Raw genomic sequence first — 19,221 nt, 5'->3', positions numbered from 1 at the left:
TAATGAGATCTCTATTTTCAATTATAGACCATCAGCCCATGGATAGAGAATGAAATTTACAACCAGAAAAGCAAAATATCTACTTGTCACAAACCCCCCACTCCCAATATTTAGTTGCATCACTCCCTGCACTTTTGTCTGAAATCATATGTTTTATTTACAAATAAACAGTGACTATCACAGGGGAAGCGGTCACTGAAACTTGTGGAAAACTGAAACCTTCTAGAAACCAACAATTAGCTCCAGTCCCAAATGTACTATCTCATTTGCCAGAAAGGTACAGCAGGAAGTCTCTCTGAAATGAAATCTTGGCACAGTACAGAACCACAATAATCAGGTTCTTTTATTCTGCAATAAACATTTATTTGCACAGTACATCCACCTAACAGCACTCTCATGTGCCCTCTGCTGGTTCTAGAGCCTGAGCGTGGCCTTCAGAACTGGGAAAATGAAAGATGTCCTTGCACCTCCTTCCCCCGGACTCCAAACCAGTCTGAAACACTTCAAGGTCATGTTACTGATTACTGACTCTGTGATCATTGGTATATGTGAACATGGCCTCCTACTCCTAGAATGTCAGAAAATAGTGTGAACCTTTCCTCATTAAGATTTCTCATTGTGAAGAGTTTGACAAGACACTGAGGATGTCAGACAGTGAGAGAGCTTAAGCCAGGGCTGTATTTGACCTGAGAAGCAGCTCTCAGTCATACCCATGGTGTAGCCACCAGCCATCAATATTGAACATCATCTCAAGGGAGTTCTACTCTTCAATCTGCTTCAGCACTATGAAAAACACCAACTCTTTTTCATATATTCTATAAAGGTGAACTCATTATTAAAAAGCAGACAGTGTTCTGCCAGAACATATTACAGCTAAAGCAGTGTGGTAATATCACTTAAAATTTCCAACAGAAACTTCTGAAAAACTCCTGGGGAGCAGGGTAAATATCAGCAGAAAAGCTTTTCTTCTCTGCTTCTCCATTAATACCTACACTCAATACTGGATGATGTGTAATAAATTTCCTTACTTCAGGTTCTGGTTAGCATCAGTTTTCCTCTAATTTTCATACAGAGAAGTTTTAGAAATTTGGATTTATCTTCTCTTTGCTGAGAACAGCAAAGTAACTGAGGGTGCTGGGATGAGGTAGGGCCAAAAGAATACAGACACACAAAAGATTACTTGTCAACACAGTTAAATAAATTCTTACCATTTCATCTTTCTCCCACTTGTCAGTGTTGCTCTTGTCCTGATTTACTATGTAACCAGGAGGAAGCCAATTGACCGGGGGATCAAAAATCGACACCACCATGCGACTTGGCAGTCCTTTCTTCTTTCCAAGGCGATACAAGTTACAGTTGCTGACCTTTAAGAAGAACATTCTGATAAACCTTTGGACATACATTTACATAAATAGGCTAAAAGGCAAAAGGACCAAAAAAGTGTTATGAGTCAAGCTGGATCTTATATTATTATGCATTTTCTCCAACTCTTAAAAGGGAGTTCAGTTTTCGTAATGCAGTAGAGCCAACTCAAAGCAAGATACACATCTTCCTTTCTTTTTTTTTCCTGAGGCCAAGCATAGTAGGTGTGACTACTTCAGTTAAAAGAAATTTAATATATTACATTCTCCTCACAAAACAAATTGATTGCTAGTTTTAAAATAATAGTAAATAGAACCTGTACAAGTGTCATTTATTACCAGTATAAATAATCATCATTCAGACTACATTTGAAATGAAAAATTTTTATTTATACATAGATTCACCTAAACCTTGGCAGTAGAAAGTATTAAAACAGTTCCATATAACACTTATTGAGTCATAATCCAGATGTTATTTTAATAGCCTCTAAAATGATTATAACTATTTTAAAGGTAAGGGAAAAAAGCATTGTCAGATACAAATATATTTCCTTCTCTTTTTTAACTGTCAACCACTGTTCTTTTTTTCTCTTTTAAATGTACTTCGCATGTTTTAAACTCTTGAAATTTGAACTTGAATATTCAATCATTTCTTTTATTTGAACAGTGCAACTTATTTAGCCCTCCTTATTTTCCAAGATTAAACTATACAATCATTTCATTTTCAGAGTGATGCATTTTATTAGAGATCAATAGTCAATGCTCTGACATTTAATTGAAATTATCACATTCATTTGGAAGAAAAAACAAAGAAAAGTTTTTATGGTGGATATTTCTAGCAGCAGCAGAACTAAAGACTCTGCTCCCTACTGTTTACATTTACTCTAAAATACTTCCACAACTTTTATTTTGCAACAGTTCTGTAAGATTTCTTTGTCGTTTCATTTTTAAGTAAGACACTAAAAATTTCAAGAGAAGTATCTTCTTGAGGAAGCAAAGGAAAATTGAAGTAAAGAAGCAAACTAAGGCTCTGTGCTGCTAATTCAATCCTTCATTCAAGCACTGCTGTTTAAGAGCTTCTACTCAATACAGCTCTACAAGTTCAGTGCACCAAATGTTCTCACTAATCCCGAACTTTTAGTTTCATTCAATTTGTAATCAGATAGTTCATATTTCAAACTGAACTGCAGAAAACAGTTTCAATCAATCATAGTTACGGCAACATGAAGCCCACAGACCTGAATTTTTATTCCTCATGTGCATGATACTCAATGTATAATGAACAAAGCTGTGGAATTAAATCAACCTGCTCCCATTCAAACTTCCAGCAAAAATGTAATTTATATGGCTTGTTACAGCATGCCTTTTACACAGGATGAATGGATTGTTTCTACTCACTTTTTTGCTTCTCATGTATGACAGCCGTCCCTCGTGAGCATCAGGGTAAGTGCAAAACAAGTATGTAGTGATGGCATGCTTTAAAAATGAATCACCAAGCATCTCTAGCCGCTCCAGGTTAAACCCATCACTAGCATTTGAGAGAGTCAAAGCTTGAAGAATGAGACCAGGATTAGGACCAAGAGTTTTTGAGGAGTACCCACTGCAAGGGCTCTTTTCAGAATCTGCTCTGTCTTTTGAAAGATTAATAGCTTTTGAAGTACTGGTGGTCACTGCCATTATGGGGCATCCATCTGAGGTAGATCTGTTAGCATTTCCATCAAGGTATTTATTACTCGGCAGAGTACATTCATTGCTGGGCTTGGGCTGGTTCTCACTGTTGTATAAATTCTGAATGGGATATGAGGTAGTTGGTTGTACAGGTATGTCCTGCCTGCAGTAATTCAGCTGATTTCCTTGGCAAAAGTCTCTGTTAACTAAATCACAATTGCCATTGGCAAGATTTTTATTATAAGAAACACCATTAATTGCTGCAAGTTCTACCGAGACATCAATTTGGAGTTTACTGGGTGACTCATTGAGCAATGTTCTGTAACTCACAGACATTTGGTCATGGTTTTCTGCAGAAGAGGTTCTATTAGCACCTTGATGTGCAGCATTTTCAGGGACTACAATTGTGCTGTGCTTACAGTAATTTTCATTCTCTACTACAGAGGAGTTAGGAAGAGAGATGAAGGACTTGCTGTCAATAGACTTTTTCCATCCAAAGTCCAAGTTAGGATATCTGTAAAGATAAACAGGAGAGTTGTTAACAAAAAATATTAGCAGAAGACAAGAAGACTCTATGTCCACATGCATGTTTAAAAAAAGCCACAGGCTTTTGAAAAGAACAGTGACTGCAACATGTAACTTCACTTCTCACAATCAAATATTTTTAAACTGTGTTTCACTGAAAAGTGCTAAACAAGAGTTGCCAGTTTCATAATCCATGCAGTAATAGTTGTTTCCACCTTGCAAATTACAGATCATATTGAAAAATACCTATTGAGAAAATACATGCCTGAAATCTGCAGGAAGTGATTTAACCCCTACACCAGCATCAGTGGCTGTTTGAGCTCTCAGTTCCTCTGCTGTCAAAAGGCAGTGCAGGCGGTAAAGGATGCTGGGGAGGCAAACTGCTTTTCTCCACAACGATGCTGGAATAGGATGTATAGCACAGAGCTCAGGAACCAGTATCTGGGAGAGGAGGGGGAAGAAAAGAATATTCCTGGTAAAGGTAGCCATCACACAAGTATAAAGAAAGTCCACTTGAATTAGATGCTTCTATTTTACCTGTTTATTCTGCAAACTTTCCCACTTTGCTTTCCTCTTCTCAGCACTGCTTAGTGGAAGTGCTTTTCCCTTCTGATTCAAATGGCGAGGAGTCAAAAGATTAAGTCTAAAAACCATGTGAAAATACTGTGGTGTAAGTACAGAAATAATGACTAGAACTTTCTAGCCTAAATTTTCTTAAGTTTCTTAGTATTCAACTTCAAAGCGCTGTGAAGTGACAGCACCATTATCTCTGGGAAAAAACAGATTCAATTCATGGTTCTTGTTACACAAGTTAAGTATCTCTCAATAATAAAAACCAAACCGGTAATTATTTTGGAAGACACAAATCCTCAGCTTTATCCCATATTTTAAAGAAAAAAAAAGGCACTTTATTGTCAAACTACAAACATCAGACTCAAAATATGACTGTTGTTACCTCGAAGATGTGTGGTCCACATCCAGCAGTGGCTGGTTAAGATTGGTAAGGTCAAGATTATACTTTGTTTTATAATATTCAGCAAAAGTTTCATATTCAGGGGAAGGGAATTTACTGAGTGGAGTAAGATCAGTGTATACATCAGCTACGTAGAATCGATGAGGCTGATCAAAATTTCGGTATCTAAAAAAATAATATATTGGCATTAAAGTAAAGCTTTTGTTAAGTTATTCATGTTCTAACATAGTCAAGAGATTAACAGTTGAACAGTACAGTTTAGTTTTTTGGTTAATGAGGGTTCTTTTTGTTGTAGAAACCACTTATCTAGCTAACTCAAATGCTAAATGAGAAATGTGCTTTAAGACAAAGATAATAAAGTCAATCTATAATCTGTGAAATTCCCTCTACAACATAAACATTTAAATTAAATGGAGGATTTAGGTCTTCAATATATAATACAAAATCAAGCTCTGGACAACAGTAATGCTGAAAATGATAATTTCTTAATTCAGAACACCTAACAATAAAGTTTGATAATTTGGATTTTTAGCATCTGGTCTCCAATGTGATATTCTGAATCAGTAGAATTCCTCTGAGTTCCTCTACATACAAAGACTGTACTACCTCATGTCTAAACTGGCATTTTAACCAAGTCATCCCCTAAATAAAGCTAAAATACAAAACCTCAAATACATAACAAGGTAAATTTACAAGCCTTTCAAGGACAGTGAAGTTCTTGCATTACAGGCAGAATATTAAAATTAAAGCCAGACTATGGCAACATCTTTTTTGTGGATATCCTACTAATACAAAATTAACTACTGATTTAAAAATCTTTAAATTATATGATATGCTACCACATACCTTCAGACGAACAGCATACAGTTCTTTAAAAGCAATTCTGCTGCAGATACTACTAATATGCCCTTGTTACAAGTATTTGTATAAATACAATAGGTACACACCTACACTATGTAGAATACTCACCGTGGAATGATAACTGCATCCTGGTAATCTTCTAACTTGAAAATAAAAGGCATTTCTTTTGTATATTGTGTACTGGGAATGCCTGTACGTGCCTCAGATTTCTCAATGTCTTCCATAAACTTAAAGTCAATGTCCAAAGTGCTGGAGTCATCAACTTAAAAAGGAAAATGCATAACTCAGTTTTCTAGGCTGAACTTTACTGACAAGCTGTAAATTTCAAAATTTTTGTTCTTACCAACATTTAGAGGTAGAACACAATAGGCTGAATCAGCTTCTGTAGGTTTGAACTCTAGTGCAGGTTTCTCAAGACGAAGAATATGTGAAAAAATGTACTGGTGGAGTCGTGTTATCAGCTCAAGCATTTGCAGAGACAGAGTAAAACCAGATTTCTTAAGCTCAATGGATATTGTAACCTCTCCAGAGCGAGTATACACAGGAAAGTGAGGAATCTAAACAAGAACAAAATTGAAAGAAATCACAAAAGAGAATCCAAAGTGGGATTCCTTTACAGAGTACTGTCTGTTTAGTGCAGATTCTGAGGTAATGCTTGACTGACTCTACAGCAAATCGGAACAAATAGGATCAGAATTTTGAACTATGATGATCCTTCAATTACAGATGAGACTCAATGTTAAAGAATGACTGAATTGGTTTTCTCAATAGTTCTCCTTGTGTTTTACAGCTGTTCTCTTTATTAAAGCTAAGCAGAAAAGGAAGTATTTTCTATTATGAAGTAAGAAATGGGAAAACCAGGAATATTACTGTAACATCTTCTTATGTGGACAGCAGAAAATACCATTTGAAAAAATTTTCTTCAGCTGAGTCTCACCATGAGAAAATGCTTACTAAAAAATTTCTGAAGCAAGAGATGCCAATTTCAACTAACATGGCCCACTTTTTCTGCTGCTGCTGCAGACTAGGAATGCTGAGAGAATTTGTTACCTTAGCTTTTGTATAGATAAGGTCGTACAGTGCAGGCCACCTCCATAGCTGGTATGTCTACTCCTATCATATCTCATACAAGAAAGGACGGAAATTTTGGATTTGCCAATGCAAAATACTAAATTTCTAAACCAAAAGTTTGGCAAAAATAGATTATTCCATCTCTAAAGGCAGAAAAAGAAGTGGTGACTTGACTGGATGGATAGTGTTGCTTATTTTCTGAGGATTAATTGTTACAAGCATAATTTATGGTCATTTCCAACTCTTCACTCTGTTGGGTGGGGAGTAAGTATATATGGAAAATAACAGGTTGCAAGGCATGCAGAACAAGGAAACAGTTCCTTACTTGAGGTATAGGTTTGGCTGTCAATATGCCAAAACATCTTGTAGTATCCTCAGGAGGATATAGCTTTCGTCTCCTGAAGTTGAGCTCATCAGGTAGAGGAGTCGTTAACACCATTCCTATTACATACAAGTAACAGGGCTGATCAGGTTTGGGATAACTATCCCTCAAACACTCTGGAATCTGAAAAAAATAAAAAAAATAAAAACATTAACATGACAAAAATCAGCAAAGTCCACCTAGTTGTTTTTCTCTGAATAAGTCCTCTTCGGTTTATTTGGAAACACATTGCTAAAAATAAGGAACAAAAAATTTATTCTGGGCTCAAGCAGTGTTTTCTTTCTTAAACAAAAATGTTTGGCCAGCAGCCTGGCATAACAGCCATGAGATTTCCTTTGTCCTCAGTAGGTGAGCTGGGTTTTCATAAGAAGACTTACCAAAAATTCTAAAGGAGAATTACTAACAACCTGTCCTATCGGTCCCCATAAAGTTCCTGTAACTTTTCAAGTCTATACTGGAGCTCAAATGTCTGCCCGCAAAGTTGAAGATGCCTCTTCACATGGAATCATTCCCTCAAATAAAGGTATATTGGTGGTAGGTGCATTTGGACACATCCAGCCTCAAAAGATTGCTAAGGTAAGGCACTGGCTGCTTGTGCCCCCTTCCCCCCTGTGCTGGTCCTGCTGCCGTGGCTCTGGGAGGGACTTCACCAGAGAGACACATCACACTCTGTCAGCCAGCACCAGGGTAGTGGCAGCCCCTTTCCTGTGCCTCTCATAATTATTCTGGGCATCCTCCTACTTTCCTATTTTCTCTTTCCTTCCTCTTTTATAAAGTTGTGTTATGGCTTTGGATCACACCATTTAAGCTTGCTTGTATTTTAATCCTGCTTTCAGGTATGCTTAGAACCTTCCTTTCTGCAGTAGTGGATGGAGGCAAAACATGCCTCTCCTCACTTTAGGCAGACTGAAACAAGCTGTGATGCAAATGTCTGCATTTAACTAGCAACACTAGAGCACATTTTATGTCCAAGACCTTTGGAACTTAACAGTAGAACAGGAAAAAAAAAGGAAAGTGTACATACTCAGGAAAAAAAAAGCTTGACTGAACTTACATCTTCATTAACACAGATTCTTTTTCCAGCAGAATTATTTAAAAGTATCAAAAATATTTTGATACACTTGGGACAAAGACACAAGCAAAATTCAATACACTGCCCCTTCATCCAGGTACTACACTATATGAGTTCTCTCATTACAATTTGTCCTGGGGTGACGGATGTGGCAGCTGGCAGATGTGAATACCTGCAACAGCCACAAGCACTTTTAATTCTGTTGCTCATATTTGTCATGGACGTTAAGAAACCATGCTTCATGTTTGGTAGAAGTTCATTACTTTGCAGGTCTCTAAATGATCCTCCTGTTTATCTAAAAGTAAATTGCAATACAAGTAGTCCTGGATTTTAAAGTTACACTGCTGTAAAACTATGGCCTTAGCTTAATGGAAAATTACTCATAAATTTAATAACTACATTAAACCCAAGAGGATCTTGCAGACCTTAAACATTTGCCAATGCTTCTTTTCCAGATGTGAGAAGCTGGGACAAAGGCAAAGGAATGTATTCTTAGATTCCCTATTAAAAAAGAAATAACTGAGAAAGAATGATGCATCACTTGACAAATCAACTCCTCTGAATGAGACACCATAATCTTGCATTTTATGAATCATCCCAACTCCAATCATTGGTGAGGTAAAAGGACAGGGAAAAGCTTTGTAACAAGAAATACTGTGCAAAAATGCAAACTGTGCATCTTTGTGAAATGCAAAGATTATCAGATTCTGTAAGTTAGCTGTCCTATTCAAAGGACCTTAGGACCTGTAACAACTGCAGAGGAAAAAGGAAGGTTCCAGAGTAGTTGCAAAATACTCTTACAAAGCTTATTTTCTCCATTTTCTCCTAAAGTATTTCCAATTCCCCACCAAATACCATGTAAGAAGTCCAATTTTACAAGCTGGTGTAGTTGAAACCTGTTGCAACAGACTGCGAATACATTACTTAACACAGACCTGTATTTTCTTGTGTGACCCATTCAACAGATCAAGTATAATATTATAAATTATAATATTTAGAACTACTTTAAAAGTAATAAAAAAATACAGGTACACTTATTTGATATTCTAAGATTTAAACCAGGAAATATGAAATTCTGTGTTCAACCAGTAAACCAGGCATGGAAAAAAAACCCAAACATATTTCTGCATTAAGCCCGGGGCACATCCTTAGTGCTCAATTATTTGTCCTGAAAGCCAGTAATAAGGTAAAGATTTTACAGATTATTAATGCAGGTCTGTTTTCTTCACACTTATTTTCACACTAGGCAAATAAGTGTTTGCCAACAAGCCCTACAGAAAGTGAATGTTTTCTGAGCTTACAGGCATGCTTCCAAAGAATGTGGTACCATAAACTCAGGCAGCACTCAGGCTTCCACAGAATTAGAACATCAAAGTAAATATAAGACTTGTAAAAATTTCTGATCAGCTAAATTAAGAGTTGGCAATTCTGTCTTATTAGTACATAAAGTATTAGATCAGAGATCTGGACAGCAGTAAGTGATACAAACAGCTTTAGGATAGCACTGTCTTCGTTTTGTAGAGCCTGGCCTTCCTGGAACACTGGTTTCTTCTTCATCATGTAAATCGAGTTCCTCCTCATATTTAACCGTTTCTTTACCAACTGGCATCAAATGATCATCCAGTTCACCTGAATATTACAAGAGAGTACAAAGAAATAGCATTATGAACAACCAAATCTTGGTTCCTTCAGATACTACACAGTAGTGAAACTGCTTGTGAAAACACCTCACATGTAAGGTTTTAAAATACATGGACTACTGCAATGCTCCAAAAGTGCAACTTTGCGGAAAGAGTGATAAAGACTGAATTTTGAGAAAAACAAATGCTTATTTTTAGTACAAAAAAGTCTTATATTTAATTTAAAAATTGAATTCTTTAACAAAAATATCCAATAATTCTTTTTGCCCAAAAGTGATCTATGACTGACACATTTACTTTCAAATCACTCATATGGAGTAATACAAAGGAAGAGAGAAAATTTATATTTCTCTATCATTCTAAAAAGTAAATCACTGCTGTTGAATGTGCACTTCCAACACTGGGTTGAGCTGCCATCAGGGTGCCATTCTTGGGTATATTTGTTGGTATGAATTACTGTTCAAAAGGTTTAACTCAGAAAAAAAAATACAAACCCCAGACCTACAATTACTTTTTGCTTAAAAAATACATAAATACTTCCATACTTCACTAAAAAAAAACAGTAACACAGAATTATCCTTAAAATGTTCCACAATTAAGAACATGCTCCATTATCCTTACTAGATAAAAGAGCTGAAGTAGTCCTGAAATGTTCTATTTTTGGACCATGACTTAGAAGAGAGGAACAAACAAATTTAGGGTTGTGTATTTTACATTTTGTCACAATTCACTTAAAAAACCATGCTCTTTTGGCCATAGGATGTGATCCCTGAACTACAATCAGTATCCTAAGACACTTCTCTCCCCTATTAAGTATATTCAATGTCAGAATCTTTGTCTCTACTAATGCTCCTTTTGCTGTTTAAAATGAAATTTGTTAAATAACCATATTTCCCTGGAAAAATTAAATTATAAGTTGTAAGCTAAATTAGTAAGTGCATGACCACATCACAAAACAAGGCAAGCGACAGCAAGCTGCAATAGATGGCTACAGGAGAAGGGCATGTACCTATACAACATCTATATCATATGCAACTTCTCAACTATAAAATACACTTTAACAAAGAGGTTGTTTTCCCAGGTCTTACCAATTTTGTGCAGTTTTTCACAGCATATAAGAGCGACAACTCTCTCAGCCAGTCTTGCACAACTCATTGGAGGGCCCTATAAACATTTAAACACTTTGTAAAAACTCTGGTTTACTAGCAAGTTACTTATTGTGTTTAGTCTAACACAAACATTTCAAGCAAGCAAAATTTTTGTAAAAAACACATTGATGGCAGTTTTGTGAAGATATTCAGGCTTATTTTTCCATAGAAACCAAAATTACAAGAACTCAACTATACTACTGATCAAAACCAATAAAGGACTAGTGCATGAAACAACAATGTACAGGGGAGAATATCTAAATATTTTTGCCTTTGGCATAGAAAGTAACTGATGAAAAATGAATTATAACAAAAACAGACAGTGATCTAAAACCAGTTAGAGAGTACTATACAGAAATGTCTAGCTTTCATTACCAACAGTGCAACTAAATCTAGAAATGGCACAGACCATTCTTAGCCCAACATATTTATGTATTTCCATGCCCTTCCTTGCCCAAATACCTACAACAATTGAAGCTCGAAGAGGTGAGTTGATTGGCAGGTAGAGAGTAGAGTAAAACGTATGGTCAGGCAGTTCCCAGGTCTTACACTTGGGAGCCAGGTGTGTAAATGGATCACTTGGTAATCTAGCGCAGTACCTGAGGGGACAAAACATTTTACACCTCACCAAAACGTGCAACTTGAAACCCAAACACATTTCAGTGGAACCTCACCTTACTGGTATGAATGCTAGAGAAGATGATGTACACTGTAAAGGTGCACTACTGACTCATAGTCAACTAACTTCTGAGCAGAAGACCTCCAAGTCCTTTATTACTAACCTGGTCTCCAGAAAGGTCACTCCAGCTTGTAATGATGCACAAGGCTGTTTCCTGCCAGGTCCCAGGGTTCCCATTATGTCTCCTGAGTTTACTGTTGTCTTACTCCTCCTGTTTATCATGGTTTCCCCCTCCTGCCTCTCCTCCCTTGTACTGACTTCCCTCTCTCCCAGCTTGGTATTAAATAACAACATCCTGATGTTAAACTGTGCTAGATCTCTTAACAGTTCAATGCCACATACACCCAGCTGCCAGACAGCCTTTGAACCATTTACCATCTGCCATTCATGCTTCAAACCTGACTGCTTTGAGAGGATTTATTTACCAGCCAGTCCATCAAAATGGTCTGCATCTCCAGAATTTAGCTACTGAGGTAGTACTTTGGCAATTGCATCCAAGCTTTACTTAGGTAAATGACATTCACTGCTTTTCATACTCAACCACTTCATGACACCAGAGATAAAAATCCCTCAGTAAAACTTAGTTGGTTTCTGCCAACCTCCTTTTCTTTATGGGCCTAAAAACCATTGCCACAAGGACATTCCAGATGACTATAGTTAAACTGACTGGTCCACAGCTCCCTGGATCTTCTTCCTTATCTTTTTTCTCTTCCCATCACTGAGAACCTCCTCTAATTACCATCCCCTTACAGAGTTGATATTTGAGTAGCTCCCATCCTGTCTAGTGGACTTTAGTTACTGTGGTTTTGTTGGTAAAGATGGCAACACACTGCTACCACAAATGTAAATATTAGAACTGAATAATTAAATACTGCTTTAACAATTTGTTTATTTATTTTTAGAACTGGCTTGACATGAGCAAAAATGCAAATTCAGTACACATTTTGAAGCTGAATGTTTTCAGAGAAGCTTTTATTTAAACAGGAATCCACATCACTACATTTATTATCAGAGCTAAAATCTCTGGTAGGATAAAGATAAAGAAAGCAAATAATCCCTTTAAATCTGCGACCACTTTCTTTAGGAGAGAAGATCCTGTCAGGTTGCCTAAGAGTAAATGTGTATAATGTGTATAATACCCCATGCATCCATGTTGCGAGATCGACTAAGAAATCTTTCAGTCAATGATATGAAGTAAGAAGTGAATATATCTCTTACCTATTTATGTGTCCAATAGCAGTGTTAATAGTAACCCTTGGACTGTTCTCATCTGGCCTCAATACATAGGGTGGAAAGACATCATCATCATCAACAATGGGTTCAGTTTCAGTTTCATTGGCATCAACAGATTTTGAGCATTTGTTTCGGAGGATCTGAACATTTCAAGAAATGAACATGATGAGAGGTTTTCCCCTGAAAATGTACTAAGATACACTTAAAAGACCCCAGGCCCATTCCTTTGACCTCATACCTTCTCAATTGCTTTGTATGTCTTCAGATCTTCTTCAAAACTTTTGATTTTGTCTGTATCTGCTAGCATAATGTAATTGGAAATTGGTGCTCTAGCTCTTCCTTTTGACTGCACATAGGAACGGTACTCTGTGGGCAGATCAAAACGCACCACCAAGTTGCATTTGGGTATGTCAACACCCTCTTCTACAATACTAGTAGCAATAAGCAGGTTGGTCTCATGTGCTCGAAATTTTCTAAGAACCTGCAAAAGTAATGAAGGCAAATTTTACAAGATGTGTTTCCATCATGAAATTCAACAAAAGATAATAAAACCACAATGAGTGGCTCAAACACCCCCAAAACATGTCCAGACATGGAAACACAAAACTATTACAAAGAATCCTTTCAGAAACATAACAAGACTGTTTACCTGAACCAGCAGATTTCTAAGAATAAAATTAGGTATCACAGGTGTCTAAGAAGCTACTATAACCCCTAGGAATGGAGAGGATCCCCCTTATTTACTTACAAGTTTTCAGTTGTGGTATTAATGAAAAAACAAATTGTATTTTCAGGACACCATCTTTTCCCAAACATTCCTGAGGCTGAAGCACCTTCAGGGGATAGAGCTCATTCTAGAACTGGCACTTCTGATATTTATACTATATATGAAACAATACTAAGGAAAAGTGTGGTGTCTGGAGCACAACCCAGCCAGGATGAGCTTTAATAATGTAAAATCAGGGGTTTTTTAAAACATTTTAACATTTAATAATTAACCAAATTCACATTTAGAAAAGATAAATATTAAAATCAGCTGAACTACTGAAAATGTCAGTATGTCAGTAAGCCTGACATTCTTTACCTTTGTAACATATTATTATATTACCACTAACACAATGCAGAAAAATTAGATAATGATCTGACTAGATATAAACATGAATTTAAGTGAAGTTTTAATTTGTTTGTGCAATGTGTCTCCAAACATATTTTTATTGTTTTACAAACAGCTGTATCTCCAATAAGTAAGCATTACTGTTAAAAAAAGCTATAAACTTCTAGTGACTGTGCCCCAGACTCTGCCTGTTGATTTATTTTGTTTTCAAAGGCACACACACACACACAAAAAGGGTATGGCCAGTTTAATTTTTTTCTTGAGGTTACCTCTTCCTGTTTTCTAAATTCTACTTCCATCTGCTTGTTACGAGGCTGGTTCTTGCCAATGCCATGTCCAGTTATAAAATTGCTACTGATGTAAGCCAGTTCTGGATCTTGCTTGCCAGCTTCTTTTATCAACCTAAAAATATTACACATGTTTTTAGAAGTTACACAACCTACAAAATGGAGGAAAATCTATTATTTATACGACCTATGTTAAAAGGAAAAGTGGAAGCACGACAATTAAGTCATGTTAACACATAAACTGACTGCAGTCTTCTCAAAAACCACTGTAAGGTTATCACAAGATAGACTGCATACAGAAACACATGGAGAGCTCATGCATTTTGTGCTTCACACACATTTCAGACCTATCATGCTAAAACTCTATATTTTTAAACCAATCTATTAAGGCTCTCTGTTGTTAAAGCACTCTACTCAAAATTACTTTGTTAATCTTTTTCTGTAGGCTCCAGCTGATTTTAGAAGACCTGTATCTGCTTCCTCAACAAAAGTATGTTTCTTCAGTATAAAATGTTAATTTCTAGGTTAAAATGTAAGATTGTAATTCTACTTACTATTAGAATATACATTCTGTTCAAGTACATTGGTGACAAAATGTTGACCTGTTTTTCTCAAGGGTGATGCTCAGTCTACACGGTGAGATGTTCACTACTTGTGAAATTAACCCAAATAGAGGATGTAATACAATTCTTTAAAAGGAGTAATTGACAGGGATGTGTGGAACTCTCATGCTCTCACTTTATTTCCACTCAGTTTATCCTTTGTGTTATAGAAGCAGAAAACACTGGCTTCTGTATTGTTCTGATTTCACACATAAGGTAGAAGACTGCTCACCTAAATAATGCATGAAATCTAAAAATGAGGCATTTATGGATTCAGAACCACAATTACAGTGTGCAATCAAAGTAAGTATGCTGAAGCATCATTAGTTGATCAGTTTTCAGGATGAACAAAATTTGGAATTACTTAACTGCAACAGGCTTGTAAACAGGAGAGCCAATAAAAATCAAGGTATTATATACAACAAATAATCCCTTGCATGTGTCACTACAGCCATCCCACTACTACTCTGCCCAAAGCACATCCATCATGTCCATTACCAGATGCTCCCCACAGCCAGAGACTGTCTCTCTCTACACCTCCAGCAGTAACTCAAACCTTTCCCCAAAAAATCTCTAGCATTTCTGTCTCACACAGAAGTAGATGGATGCTGTGCCAGCCCCCAGCTATAAGCCTACCATCTGCCCAGCAAGCTGCTGCCAAACCAGAGGGAAAATGCAAAGCTCTCCCTGCTCTTTCTACCCTTGGGAAACTACTCAAGTCTGGCCCCCTTTCCTAGTCCCCATTTTAAACAAAATTTATGGGAACATAAAACACTTTGAAGGTTTTCCTCTTTTGCAATCTGTTAAAACTGGAATGAACAGAGAGATAGGCAAGAGGACAGAAAACAGGCATACAACTTGCCATCCTTAAGGAAACAAGACCAGAAGGACCCTCCTGTGCTGAAGTGCAAATGTGGTTTGCTAGTTCAAGGCCAAATGGAGTTACATTTCTGTATTTGGAGTTACACTTCTGTATGCAGTCCAGGCTCTTGAGACAGACAGTCCAAGAAAGTATGGATTAATAACTGGACAGAAATATGTTTTTATTTCTTTTTGGATATGGCATTTCTGTGAGGTCGTACAAATGGAGCTCCTACTTAACATCTCAAACATTCTTACTTTAGTTTACTTGTATAGAAATAGACAATAAAAAGCATCTGAATAAACACCTCATTGCAAATCTTAGCCAAGTTCCTGAGAAATATATAGGACTCCAAACTAATGATTAAAAAAAACTATTTGTGGTAGGTAACAGGTGGTGTTTTTCAAACACATAACTTCTGCTTTTCAAACTTCTGCTTTCAAACCCCTCTCTTAAGGGAGCTAAGAGACACTTACAATGCAAATGGAAGGGAACTGGGCTTTAGAAAATGTCTTCTATTCTGAAAAGAAGCTTATAGGCATCAGAACTGAACTGTATAGATCAACTTAAACACTGAGCGAGCCACTCCACCGAGTGCAATAATAAAGACAGAAAGTACAACTCATGCCATCAATTTTGCCCATTCTAGATTTCATAAAATGGTATTCTAAATATACCATAATAATTGTGTTATAAGAAAAATTATACTTCTGTTTGAACTCAGTTCCATTACTGGAAGTAGCTGTGATATATTAATTCAAACACTCATGAACTTCTCATTCAGTAGAGGGTCCTTCCCCTGTATATAGCCTAGGCATAGCTGTCATCAGCAGAGGCCCTTGAAATCAAATGCACTCTGCTGAAGGTGGCCTACAGTGAGCTTCTCCAGCAAAGGCTTCCAGTCTGATGGTCAATACAACATCAGGTGTTCTGAAATCAGGTGCTACATGAGATAAAGGAGCATTCTGAGAGTCTGGCAGCTAGCTTTCAGAAGGGGACAAAAAGTTACATACAGTTTTATATTTTGCTGCCAATAACCTCTACAAAAGGTGCCTAAAGCTCAAAGATGGCAGAATTTGATCATCTATTTAATCTAGACTCTGTATTCTGTCAGGTTCAACAGCAGTTAGGATATTGTATAAATCACAGAATACAAGAATGAATGCACAGTGGAAAACCAGTACGATTTAAATCACATTCATAACAGAACAGAGAAGAAAAAAGTTTTCAGAATTCTGTTCATTCCCTATAGGGTAATGAAATACTCATTTCAGCTCAGCAAAAGACTGTTAATGTCATTTCTTCAGGACATATTAACAGAGTATGTTCATTATGCTGAACAGCTTGGTTTGCCTCATACTGCAGATTTATCAGAACATATTTAAAATGCAAAAAAGGAAAAGAGAAAAGATAAAAGTTGACAAAAGTTGACATAGGCAAGTCTGCAGATCAAAGAATGTCTTATGCACTTATTAACTCGAGCAAAAATGTACCAACAGAGGGGTCAGATTGAGAGGTATCCAGAATGCAATGAACACCTGGCACAGGACATTTGCTACACTATCAGAGAAACCTGAAAAAACCTGAAAACCAAAACCATGATAGGCGAATCAATCATGTCATTCACAGTTTGTGGCAAATGGTTTTTAAAAATTAAGTGCTATACATAACTAACATGTATCATATTCCAGAATAAGAACTGATAAGGAACTACAATACTGGCAGTTGGCAAATACTCCCACATTCATATTTTTCTTGGTGGAGACTTTAAGAAAGCACTCAGTGTTTGACTAAACAGGTGCTTTATAAACATCAACTGTGAAAGCAGTACTGGTAAATCTTGAGAGATATTTCTGCAAGGGTAAATTTGATTTTCCCTAGACTTGGATCATATAATATTGTGATTTAGTAGGGTAATGGTGAGATTTCCAGAAGTATTGAACTCAGTAGGCTAGAGAAATTTTCAACATCCATTGAAAATATAAATCTAAAGGCCAATTATAACAAATCAGTGTATGCTTATTTTACAGGTTTAGTACAGTATTTAACAATTTGCTTTCTAAAGGAATCAAATTAAAAACTCAGGTCTGAAACAAATCCTTGAGTACAACTTTCAAAGACGTAACTCTTCTCATATGCTTTAGAAATATTGTGTATGATCTTCTAAACCAACTTTATGAAAAGAGTTCTGAAAATACAAAGAAATCCCCTACATATTCATGATATTAACATCCTGGCAGCTAAATCTGCCTTTTTCCATAAGAATATTTTTTTTGTTAAATAAAAAGCTTTACCTATTTAGAACAACTGCTGTGTATCTTCTTTCCACAAAAATAATTCCACATAAAATATTAGTAAAGGGAGATGGGAAATTAGTCTCTGGCTTCTCTTTCTCCTCAATTTCTTCATCCTCATCATCATCTTCAGAATCACTCCAAGATACGTAATTATCCTGATTCCTATTGTTATACCATTCAACACTTTCAAACTGCTGCCGTTCATATGGTTTGTATTTGCGCAAGATTTCAAGCAGCTTTATTACTTTTGGGGTCACAAATTTCAGGTCAAGTGAGGCAGGCGAGAAGTGCTCTTCACAGAGTGCATGTATTTTCCTTAGGAAAGTGTCTGTAAACAATAAAAATTTCCTGTGCAGCTCCTCTTGTTCATGTTTGATATACTTCTGCAGCTCTCTCACCATCATCCCAGCTACCTTATCTGCACACCACGGTCCCAGAACAACCAACACAGCTCGACAGTCTGACAATATCTACAACAAATGAATTCAAGTATCAGTTCAAAGAGTACATTCATGAGCTATTCATTTAAGACTAGGGGCTTTTTTTCTCTTACATTCTTTGTAAGGATTATGGCAATTTTTCTACTTAAAAAGAAAGCAGAAGTCTGCTTTTCTTGTTTAGATACCTTGGGAAATTTGGTGTTTCTAATGGAGCAAGTTCCCCTCCCCCCTTCCCCTTAAAATTAGTACCAATCAACTTCAAACTGTACATTTCTGAATCTCCAAAAAACCCCAAACTTAATCAAAATTTTGTCATTTTGTACAACTGCAATTTGAAATCTATACTAAAAAGAATACTTTTTGAAGCAGCTAGATAAACAAAGTAAAAATTCTTATCTTTATTTCATAACACAGAACTTATAGAATAAACAGTCTACTGGACATTTTTACTTTATTTACTACTGATAGCTGGCAGGGTTTCAGAAGTATTTAATCAGAAAGTTGCACGGTGGCCTTAGGAATTCTAGCCTAGGAAAAACAGAATACAGTATGTGTGGGTGGAATAGTAAAAAAGAGAAAACTATATCCTATTCATAGAAACAGAATAGGCAGTAAAGTACCATCATAATCTTATCTTATGAGATTGTTTCCTCCAGAAGAGTGAAGCTGTCAGAAGATAAACTAGGAATTCAGAAATGGGGTACACTGATAACACTATTTAAAGGACTTATCATTTGGATGCCCTATATTGTACCAGAAGAACTACAATGGTACCATAACAGGACACTGGTTTTCATCTGTTGCTTTCCCTTCCTTCTTCCCTTCTGTGAGGAAATAAAGAACAGGCTATCATCCTCTTGATGCTATCCTATCCTCTGTGGAGATTATTAGTTCTAAGACTTAAGGGCAAAACTATCTAGACTAGCTGTAACTGCCACACAGAGGTCTGATACTCTACACTGCCAAGACATAAAGCACCTCAGTCTGAAACTTGTTTCTTTTCTTA

The 19,221-nt window shown here is 36.5% G+C and overlaps 1 protein-coding gene across 3 annotated transcripts in view; it reads right to left on the bottom strand.

Annotated features, from left to right (window-relative positions):
- Nucleotides 1-19,221, bottom strand: part of DICER1 (dicer 1, ribonuclease III) — a 63,046-nt gene that overhangs the window by 13,003 nt on the left and 30,822 nt on the right. For all 3 annotated transcript variants that reach the window (XM_064713675.1, XM_064713674.1, XM_064713678.1), the window contains exons 10-24: nucleotides 17,773-18,245; nucleotides 13,997-14,129; nucleotides 12,852-13,094; nucleotides 12,599-12,753; nucleotides 11,168-11,300; nucleotides 10,642-10,717; nucleotides 9,403-9,542; nucleotides 6,785-6,964; nucleotides 5,732-5,945; nucleotides 5,497-5,650; nucleotides 4,510-4,692; nucleotides 4,092-4,197; nucleotides 3,820-3,995; nucleotides 2,760-3,543; nucleotides 1,209-1,364 (exon numbers count right to left, since the gene is read on the bottom strand). In XM_064713675.1, coding sequence (XP_064569745.1) covers nucleotides 1,209-1,364; nucleotides 2,760-3,543; nucleotides 3,820-3,995; nucleotides 4,092-4,197; nucleotides 4,510-4,692; nucleotides 5,497-5,650; nucleotides 5,732-5,945; nucleotides 6,785-6,964; nucleotides 9,403-9,542; nucleotides 10,642-10,717; nucleotides 11,168-11,300; nucleotides 12,599-12,753; nucleotides 12,852-13,094; nucleotides 13,997-14,129; nucleotides 17,773-18,245 — 3,306 coding nt within the window. The remainder of the gene's footprint in view (nucleotides 1-1,208; nucleotides 1,365-2,759; nucleotides 3,544-3,819; nucleotides 3,996-4,091; nucleotides 4,198-4,509; nucleotides 4,693-5,496; nucleotides 5,651-5,731; nucleotides 5,946-6,784; nucleotides 6,965-9,402; nucleotides 9,543-10,641; nucleotides 10,718-11,167; nucleotides 11,301-12,598; nucleotides 12,754-12,851; nucleotides 13,095-13,996; nucleotides 14,130-17,772; nucleotides 18,246-19,221) is intronic.

The sequence above is a fragment of the Zonotrichia leucophrys genome, chromosome 5 (genome assembly GCF_028769735.1).
Source record: "Zonotrichia leucophrys gambelii isolate GWCS_2022_RI chromosome 5, RI_Zleu_2.0, whole genome shotgun sequence".
Taxonomy (NCBI): Eukaryota; Metazoa; Chordata; class Aves; order Passeriformes; family Passerellidae; genus Zonotrichia; species Zonotrichia leucophrys.
This window is presented reverse-complemented; position numbering and strand designations above follow the sequence as displayed.